This window comes from Sciurus carolinensis, chromosome 1 (genome assembly GCF_902686445.1).
Source record: "Sciurus carolinensis chromosome 1, mSciCar1.2, whole genome shotgun sequence".
Classification (NCBI taxonomy): Eukaryota; Metazoa; Chordata; class Mammalia; order Rodentia; family Sciuridae; genus Sciurus; species Sciurus carolinensis.
In genome coordinates, this window is record NC_062213.1 from 67543477 (window position 1) to 67567662 (window position 24186).

Genomic DNA, 24186 nt, shown 5'->3' on the forward strand with positions numbered 1-24186 from the left:
AAAGACTCTAATCTTTTCATGGTTCACTTAGAAAGAAATACCTAGCAGTTCGTTTATTAAGCATCTAGGGCCAAACAACTCAACAAATATTTGTCTTAGCCTAGTGTCTGTTTCAAAACAAGTAGTATACATAAATTCAAAGAAAAAATAATGTTTTTGTTTCATTCATAGCTAGAATTCCTTACTACTGGGATGTGTGTGCCTATTGGACACTGCTCAACTTCTTGTATCTTTGAATCAGATTGGACAATGCCACCTATTCTTCAGTAATTTTCACACAATATTTGCTTTTTATCATAGCAACTACCATAACCCAGGTTTGCAAAGATAATGATGTCATTCAAAGGAACTTAGTGTTATCTGATAAAAACTGAACAACTTTTTGAGGTATCCAAATTTTGTCTTAGAAATTCTTATGGTGCCCCTACGAGTTTGCTGCAAGCATTCTGGGATGACTTGATATCAGTGTTCGAAATTGTGACCATTTAACCATAAATATTTATTGAATGCCTGTTTAAGTGCCCTGCAATGTGAACACAGTGCTTAGCAAGAAAGAACGGGTCCCTATCCTTTTAGAGCTTATAGACTATAGGAGATATGTACATTAAGCAAGTAAACAGAAATATCTTGAGTTTTTTGCGGGGGGAAGAAAAGCAAATTATAGAGATACCTAACCCTTGGGGGGAGAAGGTGTCAGTCAACTTACATTATAAAAATGATTATTTCTGAATTTATGTATATTCTATAAATGCTAATTTGTTGCTTTGTTTTGTGATTATCCCTTTGTAGGTCTCAGTCACTTCCAAAATAAATTTGAATGTGAAAATTCTTAGTTGCTAAATTGAAATCTACTTCATTAGGTTCACACCTTTGTGTATAAAATTATTTGGTATAAAGAATAGTGGAAAATAGTTTGTATGTAGTTTTCAGAAAGTAAAGATTTTCTCTTCTGTGAGTAATTAGAAAAGTACACCACCATATAAGAATTAGACCCTTTTTATTGCTTATTGGACTACCATCTACATTAGAATCTAGGAATAATTAGACTTGCCCAGTATTAGAATGTCTAAGAAATATGACTGGATAGAGTATATAAATTATACTCTTGGAGGGAATTTTTTTTTTTTTAACGATGTGTGAGTTCTTAGTTTTGTTGTTAGGTTCAAGAAATTTTCACCCTATGGAACTCCAAATCTTTGCACATTTCATTTGTAGTAGCTCTGTGATGGTAAACAAAAAACATAATATGCAATGCTGGCAGTAGAAAGCAGGTTTAAGTCAACCACCCAAATTATTGTAGTCCTGAGATTTTAGAGATAGAACTTAAATAGAGTTGAATTCCAGAGAATCCTGGGTCCTAATCGCTGCTCTCCATCTTTATAACATTTAAAAGTGATCACACAACTGAATTCTAAGCAATATTTTAAACGGAAGTTTCCCCCAATCTCACAGGTGTTCTTTAAAGAAATTTTCCTATATATTTTGGAAACTTCTACCAGCTCATTTGATCACAAATGGATGGTTATTCAGACACTGACAAGGATTTGTGCAGGTATTTGGATATATCTTTATCTCTTTCTTATTACAAGGTATTTGAAAGACCAAATATACTCATGTACTGGATGCATTTTGTTAAAATTAATAAATTATGTTGTTACAGATGCTCAGAGTGTAGTGGATATTTATGTAAACTATGACTGTGATTTAAATGCAGCAAATATATTTGAAAGACTAGTAAATGATCTCTCAAAAATTGCTCAAGGAAGAGGCAGTCAAGAACTTGGTATGAGTAATGTTCAGGTAAGAACTTTAAAAATGTTTTCAAATTTAAACTTTGCCAAGGAAGAGGAATGCATTTTCTTTAAAAGATCTTTTTGTTTTTGTTCTCTCTTTGAATTATTTTATAGGAATTGAGCCTAAGGAAAAAAGGTTTAGAATGCTTAGTGTCAATTTTGAAGTGTATGGTTGAATGGAGTAAGGATCAGTATGTGAATCCCAACTCTCAGACAACTCTTGGTAAGGTTACATTTTGAGTTATATTCTTCATTATAAATGATTCTTTGGTGAATAGTTACATAAACAGGTTCATGACATATTTCTTTAATTTATAGAAAGCCTTCTTAATATTCAAATAACTAGCTTTAAAATTATTTCTACTTTAGTGTGTTGGTTTGTTTGAGATGTACTCTTGCTGTATTGTCCAGCCTCACCTCAGACTTGTAGTCCTTCTGCCTCAATTCCCTGAGTAGCTGGGATTACAGGTGTATGCCATTGTATACCAGCTAAACTTGGTTAAGATTTTCAATATTTTGAATATTATACAAAATATAGCATATTTATGCAACTTTGTTATAATTATAAAAGAACTTTAAAAAGATTGAGTTGTTCATCTGTTTGATGTTTGCAATCACTCAGAGAAAATTTCAGAACTTGAAAGGCTACTGTAATGTTAACTTAGCCAAGAGTCCTTTGAGGAAAACTATTCCTCATGAAGCACATGCTGATTGCAAAACCTTAGTGTATATAAAACACTGTAGCTGCAAAAAGAATTCTTCCTAATGGTGCAAATTGTATGTGTGCAAATTATGTTTTAATATTAAATATACTCTTTATTTTAGCACCACTATAATTTATTTTGATAAAGTTATCTAAACAACATGAAATACATCACCTTATTCAAGAATTCATTTTCTCTTTCACATTTTTTCCTTTGGTAAATACAGTAGTAATTCCATCCTGCAGTGTTTTTTTTCCATGATTATAGTTATCTGAGGTCAACCACAATTTATGATGAAGTCTTCCTCCATCCTGCTTGGGACATGAATAATCCCTTTCTCCAGCGTACATTGTATGTGTGTCAGCAATCCACTAGTCTTGTAGTGACCTTCTCAATAATCAGATCAACTGTCATGGTACTAAAGTGCTTATATTCAAGTAACCCTTATTTTACTTACTAATGGCCCCCAAACACCAGAGTGGTGATTCTGATAATCGAGATATATGCCATAAAGTGAAAAGGTGAAAGTTCTTGACTTAGTAAGAAAGGAAAAAGAATCTCATACTGAGGTTCCTAAGGTCTATGGTACAATAAGATATTTTGAGAGACTACATTCTCAAAACTTCTATTTTAGTATATTGTTATAATAGTTCTATTTTATAATTAATTATTGCTGTTCAATCAGTTTTTCTTCTTACAGGTCAGGAAAAGCCCTCAGAGCAAGAGATGAGTGAAATTAAACACCCTGAAACAATAAACAGATACGGAAGTTTAAACTCTTTGGAGTCAACATCATCATCAGGCATAGGCAGCTACAGTACACAGATGTCTGGCACTGATAATCCAGAACAATTTGAGGTCCTAAAGCAACAAAAAGAAATAATTGAACAAGGAATAGATTTGTAAGTGTCAAATTGTAAGGGGAAATGTTATTAATAATTCCAGTATTGTACCACCTCTATTCTGGGTTTCTCCTCAACCACTCATGATTTTTATTCCTTTCTTATTACTGTTTACAGTGAGTTAAATGGGGGTTAGTTCTCTTGAATCCAAGAATTCTAATAACTTCTTATTTAGCTTCCCTTATTCATGCCATTCTAGCCCAAACAGACTGATAATACCCGATCCAGCATCTCTTATCATAGAGATTAAATGAACTTCAACTGTTCAGTTTTTCCTTCCACTTTTAACTTCATTATAATATCCCCCGTTGTATTTCCTAATCAGAGGATAACTCAAAAAAATGTTTAAATACTAAACTTCTAATAATCAGCATTGCTCCTTTATAGATTTTATGTTTCCTCCAGTTGTGTTATAAGCATATTGCTCTTATTAGGGATATGATCTTGTCAATGTTTTCATTTTTTTGTTGTTGTTAATGAGGTAATCATCTTCCTTTTCATCCTAATTACTATGCCAGACCCTGATCTTATGAAATCAGTTTTCCTGCTAAGTTTTGTGATGTCAGCCTACTTCTAGACTATTTCCTGTGTGAATATCACCCAGCAGGCTCTTCCTTTTAGTGCGCCCCCCCCACCCCCGCCAAAGAGATGCAATAAGATGAATCTGGTTACTGTGGTGGTAGAGCTCTTACCTAGCATGTATGATAGAGGCCCTGGGTTCAATACTCAGCCCTTGGGTTGGGGATTGGGGTTCTAGCTATTGTAATCTGTTTTTAAAAAAATTCCCTTGCATGTTTACTTGGTTTGCTACTTCTGCTTTAAAGCTTTCCTTCCTGATACTTTTTAATGCCTTCTGTTGTAAACCTATTAAGTCCCAAGTTTTTAATTCTGCGGGTATTTCAACAAAATCATCACGTGTACATTAAAATAGGTTGGAAATCATAATATATGTAGCTTATATATTCTTTATTATCATTAACAATGAAAATACGGATTGTCCTATAAATAGGACACTAGGACAATATAGTATCTTTTACACATATAGGCTATTTTACAAATAGGATATTGGGCAAATGTGATATCCTTTCATATATAATATAATATATAAATAAGGGCATTTCATGACCTTTTCAACAGTAATTTTGGTAGAAGGGAGTGAAATACTTCAAACAAAGGGTTACATTTCATTATTGACAATATATTGTCAGTTTTGCACAACATGGCTTGTTCTGACATTGTTGTTCTTGTCGTTTGAGAGTAATATGACTTCTCATGAAAATCTGTTATCTTAGAAAATAGTAGATTGGAGCTGGGGCTGGGGCTCAGTGGTAGAGTCCTTGCCTAGCATGTGTGAGGCACTGGGTTCCATCCTCAGCACCACATAAAAATAAATAAATAAAGGTATAAAAATACAAAAAAAAAGAAAAAGAAAGAAAATAGTAGGTTGGGAGTATTATCCCTACTGGGTTCTCACTGCTTTGTTTTAGGTAAGCTAACTAGATGTCTCTTTTGAAATCCAACAAATTTATGAGATCCTTCTTGTTCATAAATTTGTGCATTTACAATACACATGTGAGTTATTCAAGTGAATAGAAGCTATTATCATTTTTTGCCTCTCCTAAAAGTGAACTATTTGGAAACCAGCCAATTGTTTTTATCCATACTACCATTGAAATTATAGGTACCCACTACCTTTGGCTGAGGCATATTGACTCTATTCTGTATTTTTTTCCGTCATTTGAACTTTGCCCAGTGGTTTTACTGTATCATAGTTGGTTCTAACAATGACATGTTTTTTATCTATTTTAAAATAAGAATTTCATGATTTATATCAAATCTGTAATCATACAACCCTCCTGCTTGTTTTTTCATCAGTGTTACTGGTTTTAGATGATGCTTCTTTAGACTTTTTTTTTTCCCCTCATGTAAGTTGGAATCCAATATCTCCAAAGCATACCAACAAGTCAGAACCAGCAAATAGATTGTTGAAAAGTACAGTGTGATACTTCAGCATTTGTAGGATTACCTTACTCCCAAGCAAAAGATCATTGTTGGGTCCTTCTTGAGCACTTTTCCCACAATACAAGTCAAAGTTAAAGCAATATCCTGATACTGTTCACAATCCCCAGAATTTATAACCAAATCTATGGGCTTCCCTCTTATAAATTGTTTCAGTGAATTGTGTCTATAATATCTGATAATAATTTCATCCATATTCTTCAGAGATACAAAATTTCATGCATTACTTTAGAATTACACTTGTTAAAGGATGAACTTAAAAACCTTTAATACTCTTCTGCTATTCATTATTGTTGCAAAAAAAGTATGATACTTATTAGTTCCTGGAAATAGTTTCTTGACATAGCATTTTTGACAGTAGGTACACCCAAATCACATCATTTGACCAGTAGTTTCTTGTGGAGGGTAGCTTATGATAACCCGAAAAAAATTAAGAATTCCTAAAAACGTTTTTACTCATTTACACTAAGTTCTTCAGATTGATTCTATGAAATACTTCAGATTGGTTCTTTCTTTTTGTAGTAGTACACATCATATATTTCAGGTGTCAAGAGTCCTTCAAAAATCTCTACCAGGCTGATATTACTCTTAACGAATTTATCATTTTTCTCAAGCATTCAGAATAAGTGTTTTGTCTAATGTTCTTTGGAGTATAGAAACACAGGTCATAACTTGTCAACAAATACCACAAGTAAGCAACAACTTGATATTTTTTCATGCATTCTCCTATTTATAGAATAGCTATTTTTGAACATGGATAATTTGAAATACGGTGTATTCTCTGAAATGAAATAACAACCAGTTCTAAGAAATCCTTTCATGAATGTGGTTTTTTTTTTAATTCATTTTTATTGTAAACAAATGGGGTACATCTTGTTTCTCTGTTTGTACATGAAGTAGAGGCATACCGTTTTTGTAATCATACATTTACCTAGTATAATAGTTTTTGATTCATTGTTATTTTTTTTCTTCCCCTCACCCCTCCCACCCCTCTTATCCCTCTATACAGTCCCTCCTTCCTCCATTCTTGCCCCCCTCCCACCCCCATTATGTGTCATCATCTACTTATCAGCGAGATCATTTGTCCTTTGGTTTTTTGAGATTGGCTTATCTCACTTAGCATCATATTCTCTAATTTCATCCATTTGCCTGCAAATGCCATAATTTTATTATTCTTTATGGCTGAGTAATATTCCATTGTATTTATATACCACAGTTTCTTTATCCGTTCATCCATTGAAGGGCATCTAGGTTGGTTCCACAGTCTGGCTATTGTGAATTGAGCAGCTATGAACATTGTTGGGGCTGCATCTCTGTAGTATGCTGATTTTAAGTCCTTTGGGTATAGGCCGAGGAGTGTGGGATAGCTGGGTCAAATGGTGGATCCATTCCAAGCTTTCTAAGGAATCTCCACACTGCTTTCCAGAGTGGCTATACTAACTTGCAGCCCCACCAGCAATGTATGAGTGTACCTTTTCCCCCACATCCTCACCAACACCTATTGTATGAATGTGGTTCTTATGTGACATATTAGTAATGTATATAATATTTTGTTCCATTGAACATTTAGTAAAAATAACTTTTGCAATAAAGTTTATGCCATTTTCAATAATGAGTTTAAAAATACTTTCCAAGCCAGGCGTGAGCCACACCTGTAATCCCAGCAACCGGGAGGCTGAGGCAGGAGGATCACAAGTTCAAAGCCAGCCTTAGCAACTTGGTGAGACCCTAAGTAACTTAGCAAGACCCTCTCTCAAAATTTAAAAATAAAAAAGACTAGGGGTGTGGCTCAGTGGTTAAGTGCGCCTGGGTTCAATCTCCTATACTCCCTGCTCCACATTTTTTCTTTCTAAATCTCTAATCATTCACCCATTTTCTCAAAAGAGTAGAAGTCTAAAAATATAAGTATTTCAGCATTAATGATAAGTGGTATGGGTTTTAATTAGAAAAAAATTTCTAAAAACATGCACATATTCTTTGTTATAAAATTATAAAATCTTATAAAATGGTCCCAGGAAATAGCCATCAATATTTCATTATTTCTAGGTTTTCAGTCCATATTTGTCTAAGTCCCATCTTTTTCCAATATTATGCTAAGTCCTAGGGAAACTAGATGAATGAGTTGACCTTTCTTTCTGAAGAGCTCACTGTCTAGTATATAAGCAACCATGTATATTGAAATTCTGTTGGTCATTCAGCAAGCATACATTTGGTACTTGGAATTATGTGCACTGGTCATTGTATTCAAGATTATAGTCCAAATATGAGCAAAATATATAATTTTAAATCCTACATTAGCACAGTGTTACACAAAGTGCTGCCAAGGTAAGATAATTCTATTTGAAGTCTTGAGGAGTGAGGGAGAGTAGTTAGGCATAGTCATTGGGCTTCAAAGTGGAATCTCCCTAGTTTTCTGTCCTCTCAGCCACTTTACTTGCTTTTGCCATCATGTAGTCATGAACGAGAATGCTTTTATGGAGCTATGGTCCCTGTATACTCCTTTCCTGACACCACTGTATCCTGTTCCCTTTGGCTTTCTGACCACCTCATCTTAGTCTAGTTATGGGGTATTTTTCTCCTGAATTCTTCTTAACGTTGCCATAGTTCTTTTCTCCAGCCCCTTCCTTTTCTTGTTTTGTCTCTCTCCTTAAGTGATTATATTCTTTTTCTTATCTGTGTGATAATACCTCACAACTCCCGAGCGTTAATTTTTAACATACACACCTCTACTGAGGTTCAAGACTCATTACTAGCCTGTTAGGATCTCCACTGGATATTGCATAATTTCTCATGCATAGCATGTGTATGACCAAAATTATCAGTCTCTATTCTCACCATAGTCAATACCTCCATACTCTTATCCAAAACAGTAAGACAAATAGAAATTCCTATTCTTTCTGTATTTGTCATTTAGGCTAATGACTCCAGCATGCTACTAAATTTATAGACTAGAATCCTAAGAGTAAGCTTTAATTTTCCCCTTACTCTTAGATCTAATATGTCACTATGTCCTGTCAATTCTACTTCCTGAATATCTCTGCAGTCCATACTCTTTTTCTGTATCTTCCACAAGGTATATCATTTAAAGTCCAACTGCTACCAGTTCTTGCCTTGACTAGTATAACCTTTTTCTTCAAATTTTTATTTTTTTTTTAGTTGTCAGTGGACCTTTATTTTATTTGGATGCAGTGCTGAGAATCAAACCCAGTGCCTTACACATGCTAGGCAAGTGCTCTACCACTGAGCTACAATCCCAACCTCCAGTATAATCTTTTAATTGGCTTGCTTTTCTTCAGACTTTTCTCAAATGAAAAGTTTTTTCCATTTTCCTTGCTCTTGAAGAATAAACCAAAGCTTGTTGTGATAGCAGGTTGTACCTTCAGTATTTGGAGCTGCAAGTCTCTAAACTTCATTTCCTGTAAAGTCTCTGTCTCACTTAGTTCCAAAAATGCAGAGCTATTTATTACTGTTTCATGCTGTTTCATGGTTTTGTATATGAGTATGACTTCTTTTCTGGGATGTTTCTTCTATTTCTTATAAAAGTTGTAATCATTCATCATAATCCAGTTCTAGAATCACCTTCCACAAGAAATATATTGTGACCATCTTAGTTATTAGTCACCTCTTCCATGTTGTGTTCTTACTTTGTTCCATTTGTTCTATTTTTAAAATTGAGTTTTCTTTCATTAGAGTGAGAGCTTCAGGAAAGTGGGGATCATGTTTTATCTTGGTGAAAAATGTTTGCTTTTAATTAACAGAGTGGCTGTGCTTCAATTAGAATGCAACAGGGGACTCATTAAGAACATTCCAGACAAATAGAATGACTGTGCACCAGCACCAAAGGAGAGGGAGGACATTTGAGGACTTTTATTCAGTATGGCAGTGCAGGGTGAGGGAAAGTGGCAGGAGGTAAGATGAGAGAATTGAGTTGAATCTGGATTATAGAAGGCCTTACTCTCCATGAAAAGCAGTTTTTGTCTTGTTTCTTTTGGCATTGGCATGCTGATGAAGGGTTTTAAGCAGAGGAGTGGCATCAGATTCCTGTTTGGAGAAATGACCTTGCAGCAAGCCTGAAAGGGTAGACTAGAATGTGGGCAAAACAAGACACAGGGAGATCATTTAGGAACTCTTGCAGTAACCCAGATGACAGGTGATGAGGCATTAAGGTAATGAAAGTAGGAAGAAAATTTGTAAGTGACATTTGAGTTGACTCTTTAAATATATGGGAAAGTTCCCCTATGAGTGGATCTGATAAAGAGCATATAGAAAAATAGTCTCTACAGTTCATTATGTTTAGGGAATGCAATAGGACATATAGGAGCAGGTGAGAGATGAACTAGAACTATGTTTTGTTTTGTTTTGTTTTGGTTTTGTACTGGAGGTTGAACCCAGGGCCTTGGGCATGCTAGACATGCACTCTACCAACTGAGCTATATCCCCAGCCTAGAAGTAGAACTGTATTTGAATTTTGTGTGCCATTCTAATCTGTTTGGACAGATAAGGCAGGGCTACTTGAAGATTAAGGGAAAATGTATATTGAAAAGTATGAGGTAATTAGTACTCACATCCTTACCCAAAGTTCATCTACTATGTGACATTGTCTCTAATCATGTAATTGAACACTGTTTTTATGGATCAGAAAATATGTTATCTTACAACAAAAAGTCTGTGAAATGACCTGGATCAGTGATAAAGAAGGCCTTCCACGGGAGACTTCTTTTTCTTTTCTGTTTCTTTTTGACTGGCAGTTGAATCCAGGGACACTTTACCATTGACCTGTATATCCCAGTCCTTTTTATTTTTCACTTTGAGACCAGGTTCCATTAAATTACTAAGGCTAATCTTGAACTTGGGATCCTCCTGCCTTAGCCTCCCCAGTCACTGGGATTACATGTGCACCACCATACCCAACTCATGTGAGACTCTTCTAAGAAAAAAAGAATAAAACTTAGTAAAATGTAGCATTTTTGTACATTCATGTATTGATTATCTTAAATAAGATCCTGTGTTCTAAGTGCTATCAGAAAATTAATTTACTATAGTTTAAGATCCTCTTTTTTTTAATGTTCCTGTTAACATTAACATCATCTAGATTTAATAAGAAACCAAAGAGAGGAATACAGTACCTCCAAGAACAAGGGATGCTTGGCACCACACCTGAAGATATTGCCCAATTCTTACATCAAGAGGAAAGATTAGACTCTGTAAGAATACCATTTTATTTCATTTCTTCCCTGCAAAATTCTTTTTAAGTTATTAATACATACTATAACCCCTTTAAAATGCATTCCTAAATATGTAAGAAAATAAAACCTAAAGAACAACCTGGATTACATATGAATGTATGTTTATCTAAATATGTAAATATTACATAAATTTTGCTTTTTGTATTTTCTAAAGGTAGAATATCTTGATTTTTTAAACAAATCTAAGTACATTGAGCGCATTTAACTTTTATGTTTAAAATTAATCTGGTAGTTAAAACCTGTGAATGTTACAGGTTTTTCTTCTTTTTAAATGGCTGTGAGGCAAATGCAGTAAACTATTAGAATATCAGTTTCTATCTTTTGTTTTTATGTTAGACTCAAGTGGGTGAGTTCCTGGGAGATAATGATAAATTTAATAAAGAAGTCATGTATGCATATGTGGACCAACATGACTTCTCAGGAAAGGACTTCGTTTCAGCCCTTCGAATGTTTCTTGAAGGATTTCGTCTTCCAGGAGAAGCTCAAAAAATTGATCGATTAATGGAAAAATTTGCTGCAAGATACCTAGAATGTAACCAAGGGTAGGTAAGATTCTTATATTCCTTTTGTGAACTATATCCATGATAGTGTGCTAGGAAGGATCAGGGTTTCGGAGATAATAGGACATAATCCCCTTCCCTCAAGAAAATTTACGTTATCTACAGGTAGAAGTAATAAGTCACATTAATAAAAATTTTATTATGAGATACAACATAAATTCTAAGAAAATTAAAAGTATTTTGGTTTTGTGATGACTTACTCAAGACTATGAAACAGTAAAAGTTTATAATAACATGTGCATTTATTTTTCTAGACAAACCCTTTTTGCTAGTGCAGATACTGCTTATGTTTTGGCTTACTCAATTATCATGTTGACCACAGACCTTCATAGTCCACAGGTATGTGTTTTCTTCTACATCAGTTTTACAATGAGGAGTAAAAATCACATATATTCTTTTGAATTCAGTAAGTACTAGTTGAAATTTTATCTTATAGAGTTAAACTGGTTAGTTACCAAATTGGTACTTTTAGAGTGGGTGTACATTTTACAAAAGCAATCTGTTAGTTAATTCTAAGTAGACTTTTGAGTATATGAAAAAATGTATTTATCATTCCATAATTGACAGTTTGTAACAGTTTTAAGATAAAAGTTGTTTGTATATACTTGTCACAAGAAAAAACACTTTTCATAAACCATCTTTTTTTTAACGTTTCAAACTTAAACAATGGAGAAATCAGTGGCCTTCATAGTTGCCAATTTATGGCCAGTCTTCTAGTTACATCCCTTACTTCCTCCAAATAATTTTGAAGTGAATTCCAGAAATCATATATCATTTCATCTGTATTTATTTCAGTATGTACCTCTAAAAGAGAAATGTTATATTTAAACCATAACCACAATTTTAAATTTTTTTGCAGTTTGAGATTAAACTTTGCAGTACATGGATTTTTTTTGGGGGGGGGGGTGTTCAGAGATGTTTAAGATTGGGTTGATAAGGAAAGTATATGTTAACTTGAGATGGAATTCACCAGAATGAACAACTGTGAATGTGCCACAGATTGACTTGGTTTTATATTAGCTTTTTTTTTTTTTAAATACATTAAGATTGTCATCATTTAACACTTACTTTTGGCATATTATTCACATTATTGTCAAAGCAGCCCATCTTTGGCATTTTTGTTATCCAGTATGATTACTTTTTCCCATGGCAATCCATAGATAATGATTTATTTAAATATCGTTGTTATCAAAGCAATCTGTTAGTTAATTCTAAATAGACTTTTGAGTATTTGAAAAAATGTCTGTATTTTTGAACTTAGAACCTGGACTAACATATCTTTATTTTTAGATTATTCTTTTAAAGACATTTGGTTTTATAAACATAAGCAATATCACATATGACTACGCCATATCTTCTAAACGTGGGAATTTGTGTTATTTTGAAAAATGTTAAAAATTCCTTTTATATCTTTTCATAAGCACTCAGATTGTTAGAGTTGTTGAACATATACCAGTGAGGGAGCATTATCTTAATAGCATTTTGTCTTCAGACTAAGAGATTTGTCCATGAAGTATGCTTGATGTTCTAGCCTAGTGGTAGTAACTGCTTCTCAGACTGTTCCTTATCAGACCTCTAGTGTCCATGTACTGATGTGCATATGAGTTCCTATAAAGCTAAGTAGTCTGTTAGAAAATTTAACTCATAATCTTGGCCCCAGGTGATTTATGAGTAAGGACCATAAGAACCATAACTAGTAACATCATTTTTTAAAAATACAGGTAACTTAAAGGAATTCCATAAAACCAGTTTTTCTCATTGTTAATTTTTTTCAAAGTTCAAATATCGGTGAATTTTAGCAAGCTATTTATCTACCTTATTCACCTAAAATATTTACCTTTTGTATATAATATGAATCAGAAGGTTTTATTAAAAAAAAACTTGAGGTATAATTAAAATATTTGTGTGTATGCGTTTACCTTAACGTTCACTGGGTAGTATCAACCAGCTTTGTGTGATTTAAACACTGAAATAGGCACAGCTTATTTCAGGTAAGTGAGAATAAAATTCAAGAGTTGAGCATTGCATAAAAGATGTCAGGCTAAGAAAAGTAGGATTATGTTTTATACTGCTTCCACAATTCTACCACAGCAGAAATGTGCCACGGTGTGCTTCTGCTCAAACCCAAATGTACAGACATTTTGCCATATTCAAAATTTATAGATGATTTTTATATTCCTTTACCTTTTATTGACAGTTTCATTATTCTCAGTCTCTTTTTCCAAATGCATATGTCAGAACTTCAGGGAAATGGCTTGCTTACATTCATATTTTTTAGTGCCATGATTCAATGAGTTTTTAAAGTTATAATATTCTAGGTCCTTATTTCATTAATAATAAGTTCCTTGGTAATGTTTTTATATTTTTAAGGGAAAGCACTCCTACTAGTGCTTTTCTGCCTCCTTTACAAGAATAATGTCTCATAGAGATTAATCTCTCAGAGAGAATGTTATCTGGTTTTAAATAAATTTCAACTATAGTTATTTTTGCATCTGCCATTTTAGAAAATCAGCTTTTAATTCATTGGCAAAATGTTTATGTTCTTCTGCACTAATATTTGAATCTTCTTGATTCTGTTTCAGACAATTGTTTTGGCCTTAAAAGAGAGCTCTTAAATCTTAGGCAAAACAAATTCATTATCTAGTCGTCCTCCTTTCTTATCACATACTCATATCCACATCAGAGCAAGGTGAATCCCTGTATGCCAAAAGGGGTCTTTTCTTTATTCCCTTCATTTTCCATGACTTCCTTTTTTTTTTAGAGAAATGTTTTATTGAATGTTTTCTACTTTCAGTCTTCAGGGTATTTATAAAATCTCCTGAATATTCAGTTTCCTAAAAATGAGTGAATTTTTAATGTTAATTTTAGGGATTATAATGGTTTTTCCTATCTAGGTTAAAAACAAAATGACAAAGGAACAGTACATTAAAATGAATAGAGGTATTAATGACAGTAAAGACCTTCCTGAAGAGTACCTGTCAGCCATCTATAATGAAATAGCTGGGAAAAAGATATCCATGAAAGAAACAAAAGAACTAACAATCCCTACAAAATCAAGTAAACAAAGTAAGTATCTGAATCAATTGAACCCTGGTGTGTACTGGGGAAAAACATGGTTTCTTAAAAGAGTTTTTTATTTGATTTAAAATAAAGCAACCCCGTATAAATTTGGGATAGAACCATGTTTTGACAAGAAGTATTATACACAGTTTGGTGATTTGATTGTATTGTTTTCCACATTCTGAAGAAAGTACACTGACCAATGATCAATGAAAAACTAAATAATTGCACATTAGTGTTCATTTTATATATACTTGTTTAGCAGTTAATCTTAGCAAGAATTTGGAGGCCAAAGAGTTTTGTTAGACCACCCCACAATAAGATTTCAACTCTGTCTTATTTTCCTGCCTCCTTTTCATCTGTAATCTACATAATCTTCTTTATATCCATCATTAAACATAAACGAAAACTGAAAGTAACAGTGACTAGAAGAGGTGGGGAAGGTTAGGATCACTGAAGTTGGAAATGATTACTTCAGTCTACAAATTATGCCACTGTTGAGTCCCTAGATCTAACCAGTAGTAGGAGCCAACTGTGGACCCATTTCTGGTCTAAACACTAAGTACATGTAGGCAGTGGTGATTAAATTAGAGCTATGATCTGTTCACAGGACATTCCTGGCCCTTTTAGGGTAATGACTCTAGAATATAGCCATAATATATATAGAAAGAGGATTACTATCTTTCTGATCATTTCTATTTGGAAGTGAAATCTCAAGCTTGAGCAGATTACAGTAACTGCTGACAGGAGAAAAGTAATAAAGTTCTTGAGCTCTGTCTATTTCTAAAAGTTGAATTTTAAGAATCAGAGGCTAGGGAGATAATGTCAGTAAGGATATAATATATTTTCAAATACTACAGGGCATTATATTCTAGGGGATTTTGGTAAATTCACCCTCACATTACAAATGAGGATACATGTGTCCAGAGAGATTAGGAAAAAGAATCAGAAACTATTAGCTGACTATAGAATAAAAAACTTATTCAGTCTCTGTTCCTAAAACAGAGAAGGTAAGTGGTAAAGCCAACTCTTAAACTAGTTCATCCTTGGCTGTTACTATGGTTGTTAGTGTTTTTTTCAGCTCTGCTTATAACATTAAGTACGTTAATCAAGGCTTCATTTTTATACTTGAGTAGGTGCCTGTTCTGTATTTAATGTTCTTCCTCTTACCTGTGTTATAACATACTCATATCCCTCTTTCTCTGCCCTCTTTTGTCTGTGATGGTACGAAATCCATGAGAAGCAGAAGGAAATGGTGATGTGCTAAAAATAATAAAATTACCTAGGAGTGTTAGGGACAGTGTTTTCTTGCTAACTCAGGACATCTTTCAAATGCACGAGGTACAAGGATCCCATTGCTTTTACCTCTTTTCTGCAGTTCTCCTATCCCACATTTGGAATGTTCCTTTAACACTTTCACTGTGACAATTCACCTGCTGTTGCTTACTCCTGACTCCTAGTCAAGGAATTATTTTTTAAAATTGTTCACCATTTAAAAGTGAACATTTCTATTGATATCTAGTAATTTACAATGTTGTGCATTCACCACCTCTGTCTAGATCTGAAATGTTCCATTAGCCAAAGTAAAGCCCTGAACCCATTAGGCAGTTATTCCCCATTTCCTTTCCCTCTAGACCCCTGGCAGATACCAGGCTACATTCTGTTTCTGTGGACTTAATCTATTCTGGATATTTCATGTAAGTTGAATCATACAATATATGATCTTTCGTGTCTTAGCTTCTTAGGACCATTTTTACTTAATATTAATTAATGGTGTTTATTTGACAGTAAAAAATCAAAATAGCATTTTAAATACTTAATAATGCCAATTATGTTTATTGTTTCAGATGTAGCCAGTGAAAAACAAAGAAGACTTCTATATAACTTAGAAATGGAACAGATGGCCAAGACAGCTAAAGCACTTATGGAGGCTGTGAGTCATGTTCAGGCACCTTTTACAAGTGCAACACATTTGGAGCATGTGAGGCCTATGTTTAAGGTTAGAATTACTAGTAACTTTTGATTACAATATACATTTATATAATTTTATTCAGCATGTTTTTCAGTTAAAGTATAGTAATAGAGCACATTTGACCTGGAACAATAGCCTGTTACTTAAGGCATAGTGGATATAAAATGAAAGAAAATGAGAACAGGTATGTACTATAAGTAATTAATAGGCACATGATCTTAGGAATTAGAAATCTTTTGAAGAATGATCATTAATCCTTGGCTTGTTTTTCTCTAAGTGACTTGGACTGAAACCTTTGAGTTTAACTCATATTTCAATATGATGCTAAGGCTCTTGCTTCTAGTCTATGAACTAACGTAAGGGTTCTGAGTGTGCCTGGAATCCAAAAAGCAGGTTAAGGATAAGAAGGGAATATTATTTGTGTTTGTGGATTGATTTAGTAAGACTGATGCTTATTGGTTCTTTGCAGTTTGATTTCCCTTTACTTCTTCATTCTCCTATTCTGTCCTTCTCCAAATTCCAGAATGAGTAAGCAGTGTATCATTAGTATTAAAGGGAAGTAGACGAGAATCAGTTCATTTTGAAAAGACAAAGTGAGTGAAGTGTTTCAGTTCATAAGACAGTCTGGTAAGATAGTCTGTGGAGACTGAAGATCATAATTCCAGTTGTCATTCTAATTCTAGCTATATATGTATAGGTAGTGAAAAATGACAAGATTTCTATGCTTGCTTTTAGCTCTAGTATTTTCTAGTTCTGCCCCAACTTTAAGGTCTCAGTGTTACTAAAAGTATCTATAAAAAGTTGATGAAGAATTATGGGGTAAGAGAGGGAGCTAGGGAGACAGTATTAAAAGGAATAGTGAAGTGTAGCTGGCCATATCTTTTAGAATAAAACAGAGAAAGATATTGAAACAAATACTTTTAATCATGAAATTTTTGAAGAGCTTTTGTTTTAAATAATTGTATACCTTTATTTTGCTTTTCTTTTCAGATAACTCTTTTTTGGTGAGGGGGAGTTTTTGTCATTGTTAGACAAAATAAGAAATGTACCATAATCTGCTCAGAAAAAAAAAAAATGACTCTGTTTAGGTACTACTTTTCTACCTTAAATAGTTTGAGCATACCATGTATAGAATTTTATATCTTGCTGTTTCTCATATGAGTGTTTCTCTGTTTAATTAAAAATTCTTCTAGACAACTTTTATAATCTAGTCTCTGGATTAACTGTAGTTATCTAAACATCCTCCAACCTAAACTTAATCTTTCACCAGACTCAGTGGTGCACACCTGTAATTCTAGCAACTCAGGAGGCAGAGGCAGGAGGATTGCAAGTTCAAAGCCAACCTCAGCAACTTGGCGAGACTCTAAGCAACTTAGTGAGACCCTGTCTCAAAATAAAATATAAAAAGGACTGGGGATGTGGCTCAGAGTTCAGTGCCCTGGGTTCAATCCCCGGTACCCCTGCCCCTCCAAAAAAAAAAAAAAAAAAAAAAAGAATCAATCTTTCCCCTGAATGCCATTTCTACTACCACTGCCTTCTTCCAGAAATCCTTATTTCCATCTTTGATCACTATAGTACTCTCCTAACTGGTATCCTTACAGCAACTTTTATATTCCTCTATCCATTTACAAAGGCCATAGTGATTTTTTAAAATACAAAATGAAATGCCACTTTCTTCCTTAAAGCTTTTTTTTTTTCATTACCTCTTTTTATTAGATTTTCATAACTGAATAGAAATAGGTAAGGCGGGTACTATTTCCCCTAGTTTTATGACCTAGATTATTGAAATTTAGAGTAACTTTGTGACTGCAGTGTCCCCTAGACCAAACAGGTACCTTAACTCAGGTTTCCTGAATCTCCTTACATTGACTTTGAATGATGTTATGAAACCTAAAATTTCTGTGGTCTTACTCCACCTACTTCTCTGAATGTCATAGATGGACCTCTTCTCTTTCTATTCTATAATCACATTAGCATTCTTTCAGTTTCTAAAATGTCTCACATTCTTTTCAGAGTGTTCATATAATGTCCTTTGTCTAAAATGTTCTTTCCTTTTTCTAAGTAATTTTCAATTTGAATGTCATCTTCTCAGAGTTCTGCCTCTAACCCTTCCATTCTAAATTAGTTTCCTTTTTATAACATACTATTCTTTTCCCTCATTATATTTACAATGGTTTGTTTGATTATTTATACATTTACACAGCACACATACACACACGTGTGTTTATGAGGCAAGGGATTATGTTTGTTCACTTTTTCCAATATATAGCATAACTCCTGGCTTGTGGTAATTACTCAATAAATAAGCCTTGGCCAAGGAGACAGACTGAATGATAAATTCCTCGAATTAAATTTATGATATTAAGGGTGTAAATATTTGGGGAGGGGCGCTTTACCATTGAGCTACATTCCCAGCCCTTCTTATTTTTATTTTGAGACAGGGTCTCACTAAGTTGCTGAGGCTGGCCTCGAACACAATCCTCCTGCCTCAGTCTCCCAAGTAGCTGGGGTTATAGGTGTGTGCCCCCATGTTCAAAGGGTATAAACAATTTTAAGATTTTTTTTAATGCATTGAAAATTGTATTTCACAAAGGTTCACAGTTATAAACAGGCAGTTTCACTATCTCCAGAATATTATTTAGGTGTAATTTGATAAGAGATACTGTCTTTGATTCCCAGTGAAGTTAAACCTTAGTTGATAAGACTACACTTCATATGCTTCTGATAGCATCCCTCTGTGGTGTCATCTTCAAGTATTATAATTGTAAAGAATATGAGGTTTGGAGAGATTAAGTAAGTAACAGGGCAAAGACTAATAAGAAAATAGATACTGTGGATTATATTCCTTTTGTTTAAAGATTATAAGCGTTTACTTCTAAATTTTCTGGAGTTCAGAAGCAAAGCTCTTGAGTAATTCTATATTTCTTAGAAATACTAAAAACTTCATAGACCTTTAAAAAATTCCAGTTGTCATTTCTCTAGTACACTGATAAAAACATTTTTCATCTTCTTGGCTGTATGGATGCACAGTTTCGCTGCTGCTGCTGCCTTTTGAAAAACTTTTGTCAAGGTGGGGATAAAACCTAGGGGCCTCACCACTTGCTACTCTAGTGATTTTTGCTTCTTGATGACTTATTAAAAGCAGTGAATATCCTTACATCAGATATTTCAAAATGTATGTTTTGTTTTTTAATTTGTTGTTGTCATTGTTGTAGATGGACACAATACCTTTTTATTTATTTATTTGTTTTTATGTGGCACTGAGGATCAAACCCGATGCCTCACAAGTGCTAGGCAAGCTCTCTACCACTGAGCTACACCCCCAGCCCTCAGAGTATATGTTTTGATATTAGGATTTTCCATAGTCAAAAAATAACCCTTTTTGGTTTTATATAAGCTTTATTAAGTATTCAGAGTTAATATTGTCTACCTAGTAACCAGAGATATCACTGTCTTGATGTAAAACATTTTTTAAAAATAAGCTAAATAATGTTCAGGCTTAAAGAAAAGAGAATAATATAATTTGTTGCAAATAGGAAAATGATTAAAAGAATTTTATTGGAAATAAAGAATCTATGAATTATTGCTAGGATCAAAACTTGCAAAGAGAGATTTCTCAAGTCAGGGGTAAACTAATATTTTTTACAAATATTCACTATTCCCAACTTTTATCAATATGAATAATTTTATAGATGTTGTTCTTAAAAATATGTCCAAGGTTATTTACTGATTTTGTGATCTTTCTTTCCCACTTAAGTTCAGACAGCATTTTATAGTTTGCCTCCCTTTCTCTAAGATGGCATTCTCTAAGATGGCATTCTAGATAACTATGCCATTTTTAACTTTTTAATTTTTAATTTTAAACATTTTTAATTTTTCTAGTTGGCCTGGACACCTTTTCTGGCTGCTTTCAGTGTGGGTCTGCAAGATTGCGATGATACCGAAGTAGCCTCTCTTTGCCTAGAAGGAATAAGATGTGCAATCAGAATTGCATGCATTTTCAGCATTCAGGTAATACAGAATTTTACCTTCATAAATCAGTCTGCAAAACATTGATTATTTATTATTTAGTACATTTCAATAATATTTTATGATGAAATCTATGTAGTTCAGTTTACAGTACATTTTAATATCTAACTTATTACAAACTGATTTCAAATTTGTGATAGCATTTAAATGAATCTTAATGTTTAATTTTTGGAAACACTCTGATGGAAAGGGAGGTTCTATACTGATCGTTCTAAAATTTGTATCTTTGATTACAGTTTTTTCTCTATAGAATATTAGCTATATAAAAAGTATCCAAGACTTTGAATTTCTATGTATTAGAGTACTTATTTAAATGTTATTTCTTCACACTTATTGAATCATATTATATAAAATTTTTATTTATTTTATTTTAATTTATTTTGTATTATGACTTAAGCCGAAGAACAAATTATCTTTAAGTAAACCAAGTACCTAGGACTTACGTATCAAGAAAATGGCCCTTTTTTTTAGTATATATACTGTATCTGAGGATAAATTTTAACCAAACTTTTCTGTATTTTTTTGTAAACCCATTTCATATTTAATTGTGAATGTTTTGGCTTAGTACATAACAAAGCACAGTTGAACTGTACAGAAAACAATTAGCAAGTTTATAAATCAGGATTTTGCTAATCTTCACAGTACTTAACACAAAAGTGCTCAATAAATATTTTTTTACTGTATGACTTCATTTGTTACAGCCAAGATCTCAGCTTGAATTGATGCCTCCATTGCTTTTGAATTTTAGGAAGTTATACCTTTTCTGTTTTATCATTTTATAACATTGTGGCATTGTGTGTAATTCATGACATATGATTTATAAAAGCTAAACAATGACTTGTTAGTATGGATTTAGAGATGAGTCAATCTGCTGTATTTAAAACCATGTAAATATAATTTTTTCTTTTTCTTTTTTTTTTTAAGCTGGAAAGAGATGCATATGTCCAAGCACTAGCAAGATTTACCTTACTCACAGTGAGTTCTGGTATTACTGAAATGAAACAGAAGAATATTGATACAATAAAAACACTTATCACAGTGGCTCATACAGATGGAAATTATTTAGGAAATTCGTGGCATGAGGTATAAATATTTTATTTTCCACTTTGCAATTTGGTTTATAAAATGAGCATTAACTAAATATTCTGTCACTGACATAGTTAAGTGGGAAGTTACATTTAAAATAAGTACATTTTTATAATATTTTATAATGAAATCTATGTTTAAATTCTAGCTGCATGTGTTTAAATATTTTACAGGATATTTAAAACATAGAATTTACATTTTCTTCTTTTTTTAATGAAGATTCTAAAGTGCATCAGTCAATTGGAGCTGGCACAACTTATAGGAACTGGAGTGAAACCTCGGTACATTTCCGGAACAGTGAGAGGCAGAGAAGGATCTCTGACTGGGACAAAAGATCAGGCTCCTGATGAATTTGTAGGTCTGGGGTTAGGTGAGAATTTAAAAAAATTTTTATAAAGTATCAAAAATTATTTTTAAGCTGTTTATTATAAATCACTTTATTGTAGCAATGAGATATAATTAGAGAAATTAAATAAAATACCCTTCATCTAGTCTTATGCAAGGTGACTAAGCAGGAAGCTAAGTCTTTTTGGCCTGATCTGGTTTGCAATTAAATAAATGACCCTTAATTTCAGTCTCCTACTTGGACCTGGGAGAAAGGTACAGTTAAATTATCTGTGTGAAAGGTAGTATAAGATAATAGATAGGTGGGACAACTGAAGGAAGTATTCACATTCATAAGCTTTTAAAGACCCTATGCAGGCCTACCCAAACTTATCTGCCTGTATAGAACCTTTACCTAAGGTTCCCCTACTATTCAGTATGGCCAAGAACTTGCAGATTTAACCCAATAGAACAAAAGAAATTAATAGCAAAAACAGAGCAGAAAAATTAAAGACAATACCCTTTTAGTCATAAATGGAAGAAATTCCACTAGGGAAGAAACAAAGTTTAACCTTTGGCCCTGAGTACTGTATTTCTGGGTTTGAATTCTGAATTGCTATCTGATTAAACGTGATGTTACTTTAACTGTCTCTCAGGTTGGGTTTCCACTTTTGTAAACTAAATATCCACTCATAAGATTGTTAAGATTAAATATGAATATATATGAATGGATTTAGCACGATTGTTGGGCTGTTAGACACTTTTGGAAACTGTCCATCCTCCCCACTCTACTTCCAGATAAGAATATAGAGGCATGATTTAAAGAGAACAATAAGGAATATGCTTATGATCCAGGAATGTTTGCCTTTTAAGGCTTTGCACTGTAACTTTACATTTCTGGACATTTTTTATCTTTTAGCAATTTCTCTGTTGCTGCTAGCAGGATAAGTTCTTAGGCAATCTAAGAAGATTTCAAACCTGGAAAAGGATCCATAGGGGAAGAAGTAAATACCAGGACCATGTGCTTTAAATGGACTGAGAAGAATTAGTTCCTGGTGCTAATCCTACTGCATCAATTAACAGTGCAGTTTGTCTCTCATTGATACCATAGAAGCTAGGTAGTATGAGGTCTGGGAGGTTTAAGGTTCCTACCTGATTCCTAGGTGATCCAGCAGCAGGATTTGGAATTGCCTGAGCACCCACATAGTAACTTAACATAACCTGAAAGTCCAACTTTAAACATTAGAACTGTAATTACTTCATGAGGTAGCATAAAGGACAATGAAAACTATTTACAAGCAAGGGAAGTGATTGTGCACTGATTGAATAGCTTTGCATAGGGAGTATGAGAAGGCCACAATAATTCTAAGTGTTCATTGCTAATGCTCAGTTTTGGTAAGTAGGACTATGGAATTAGGTTACTGTAAAATAAAACACTGGTAGAATATTTTAATCTTCTAAAAGTTTTAATAGACAAATAATGATATATGTTAATAATGTTTTCTATTATACTTGAAACGAGTTAAAATTAATTTGTTCATGGTGGTGTTGTGTAACTTGCATTACAAGGATATGAGAAGACTTGTCTTCTCCTTTCAGAAAAAGGGAATTTATGGAAAGATACATTTCAGAATTAGAAATGAAAAAACAGTTAAGGCTTTAGGACCACTCCAAAGACCAGTTACTCTCTCATACTTTATGCTTTCTCTTATACTATATACTTTTCTGTTTAGTCTGATCCATTTTCCACTCACCTCTAGTTCATTGTGCTCTCATTTTTTAGTTATACCCTGGAGGGGAACTAGCCTGTTGACTTGGCCCACATTGGACAGAGTCCACTCTTTAGGCTATCTTCATTGGTTATCATCCAGCTCATGTGGCAGATCTCTACCCCATCCCTCTGTGCCCACCTTCTTTGACAGTAGTTGCTTTTCTAAACCAGGTGGTATTGTGAGAATTTAAGCCAGAAGATGATGCATTGTAATCGAGTCAGTTGAAAACTAATATTCTCCTTTAACAACAGTATCCATGCACCAGTATCCATGTAATCAAGTTGACAGAATTGAATACAGTCTTTCAGTATCCATTTGGGATTGGTTCCCCTGAGCATACCAAAATACATAGACACTCAAGTCCTTTATATAAAATAGTGTAGTATTTTCATATAACCTATGCACATCCACATGTATACCTTAAATCATCTCTAGATTACTCACAATACCTAAGGCTTTTGTGAATAGTTATACTATATTTCTTAGGGAATAAGAAGAACAACAAAATGTCCATATCTGTTCAGTTACAGATATAATTTTTCCCCCAAATATTTTTCTTTCTTTTTTTAACTGCTGGTCTACATCCCCAAGTCCTTTTTATTTTTTATTTTGAAAGAAGGTCTCATTAAGTTGCTGAAGCTAGCCTTAAATTTAAGTTCCTCCTCCTTAAGCTTTCTAAGTTGCTGGGATTACAGGCAGTATTCCCACTGTGCCTGGCA

The 24186-nt window shown here is 33.5% G+C and overlaps 1 protein-coding gene across 1 annotated transcript in view; it reads left to right on the forward strand.

Annotated features, from left to right (window-relative positions):
- Window positions 1-24186, forward strand: part of Arfgef1 (ADP ribosylation factor guanine nucleotide exchange factor 1) — a 119223-nt gene that overhangs the window by 64769 nt on the left and 30268 nt on the right. Inside the window, 12 exon segments of the mRNA XM_047547485.1 lie at window positions 1453-1552; window positions 1661-1800; window positions 1908-2016; window positions 3198-3399; window positions 10511-10622; window positions 11001-11206; window positions 11479-11563; window positions 14119-14290; window positions 16132-16283; window positions 20139-20267; window positions 21210-21368; window positions 21591-21741. Of these exon segments, the coding sequence (XP_047403441.1) occupies window positions 1453-1552; window positions 1661-1800; window positions 1908-2016; window positions 3198-3399; window positions 10511-10622; window positions 11001-11206; window positions 11479-11563; window positions 14119-14290; window positions 16132-16283; window positions 20139-20267; window positions 21210-21368; window positions 21591-21741 (1717 nt within the window).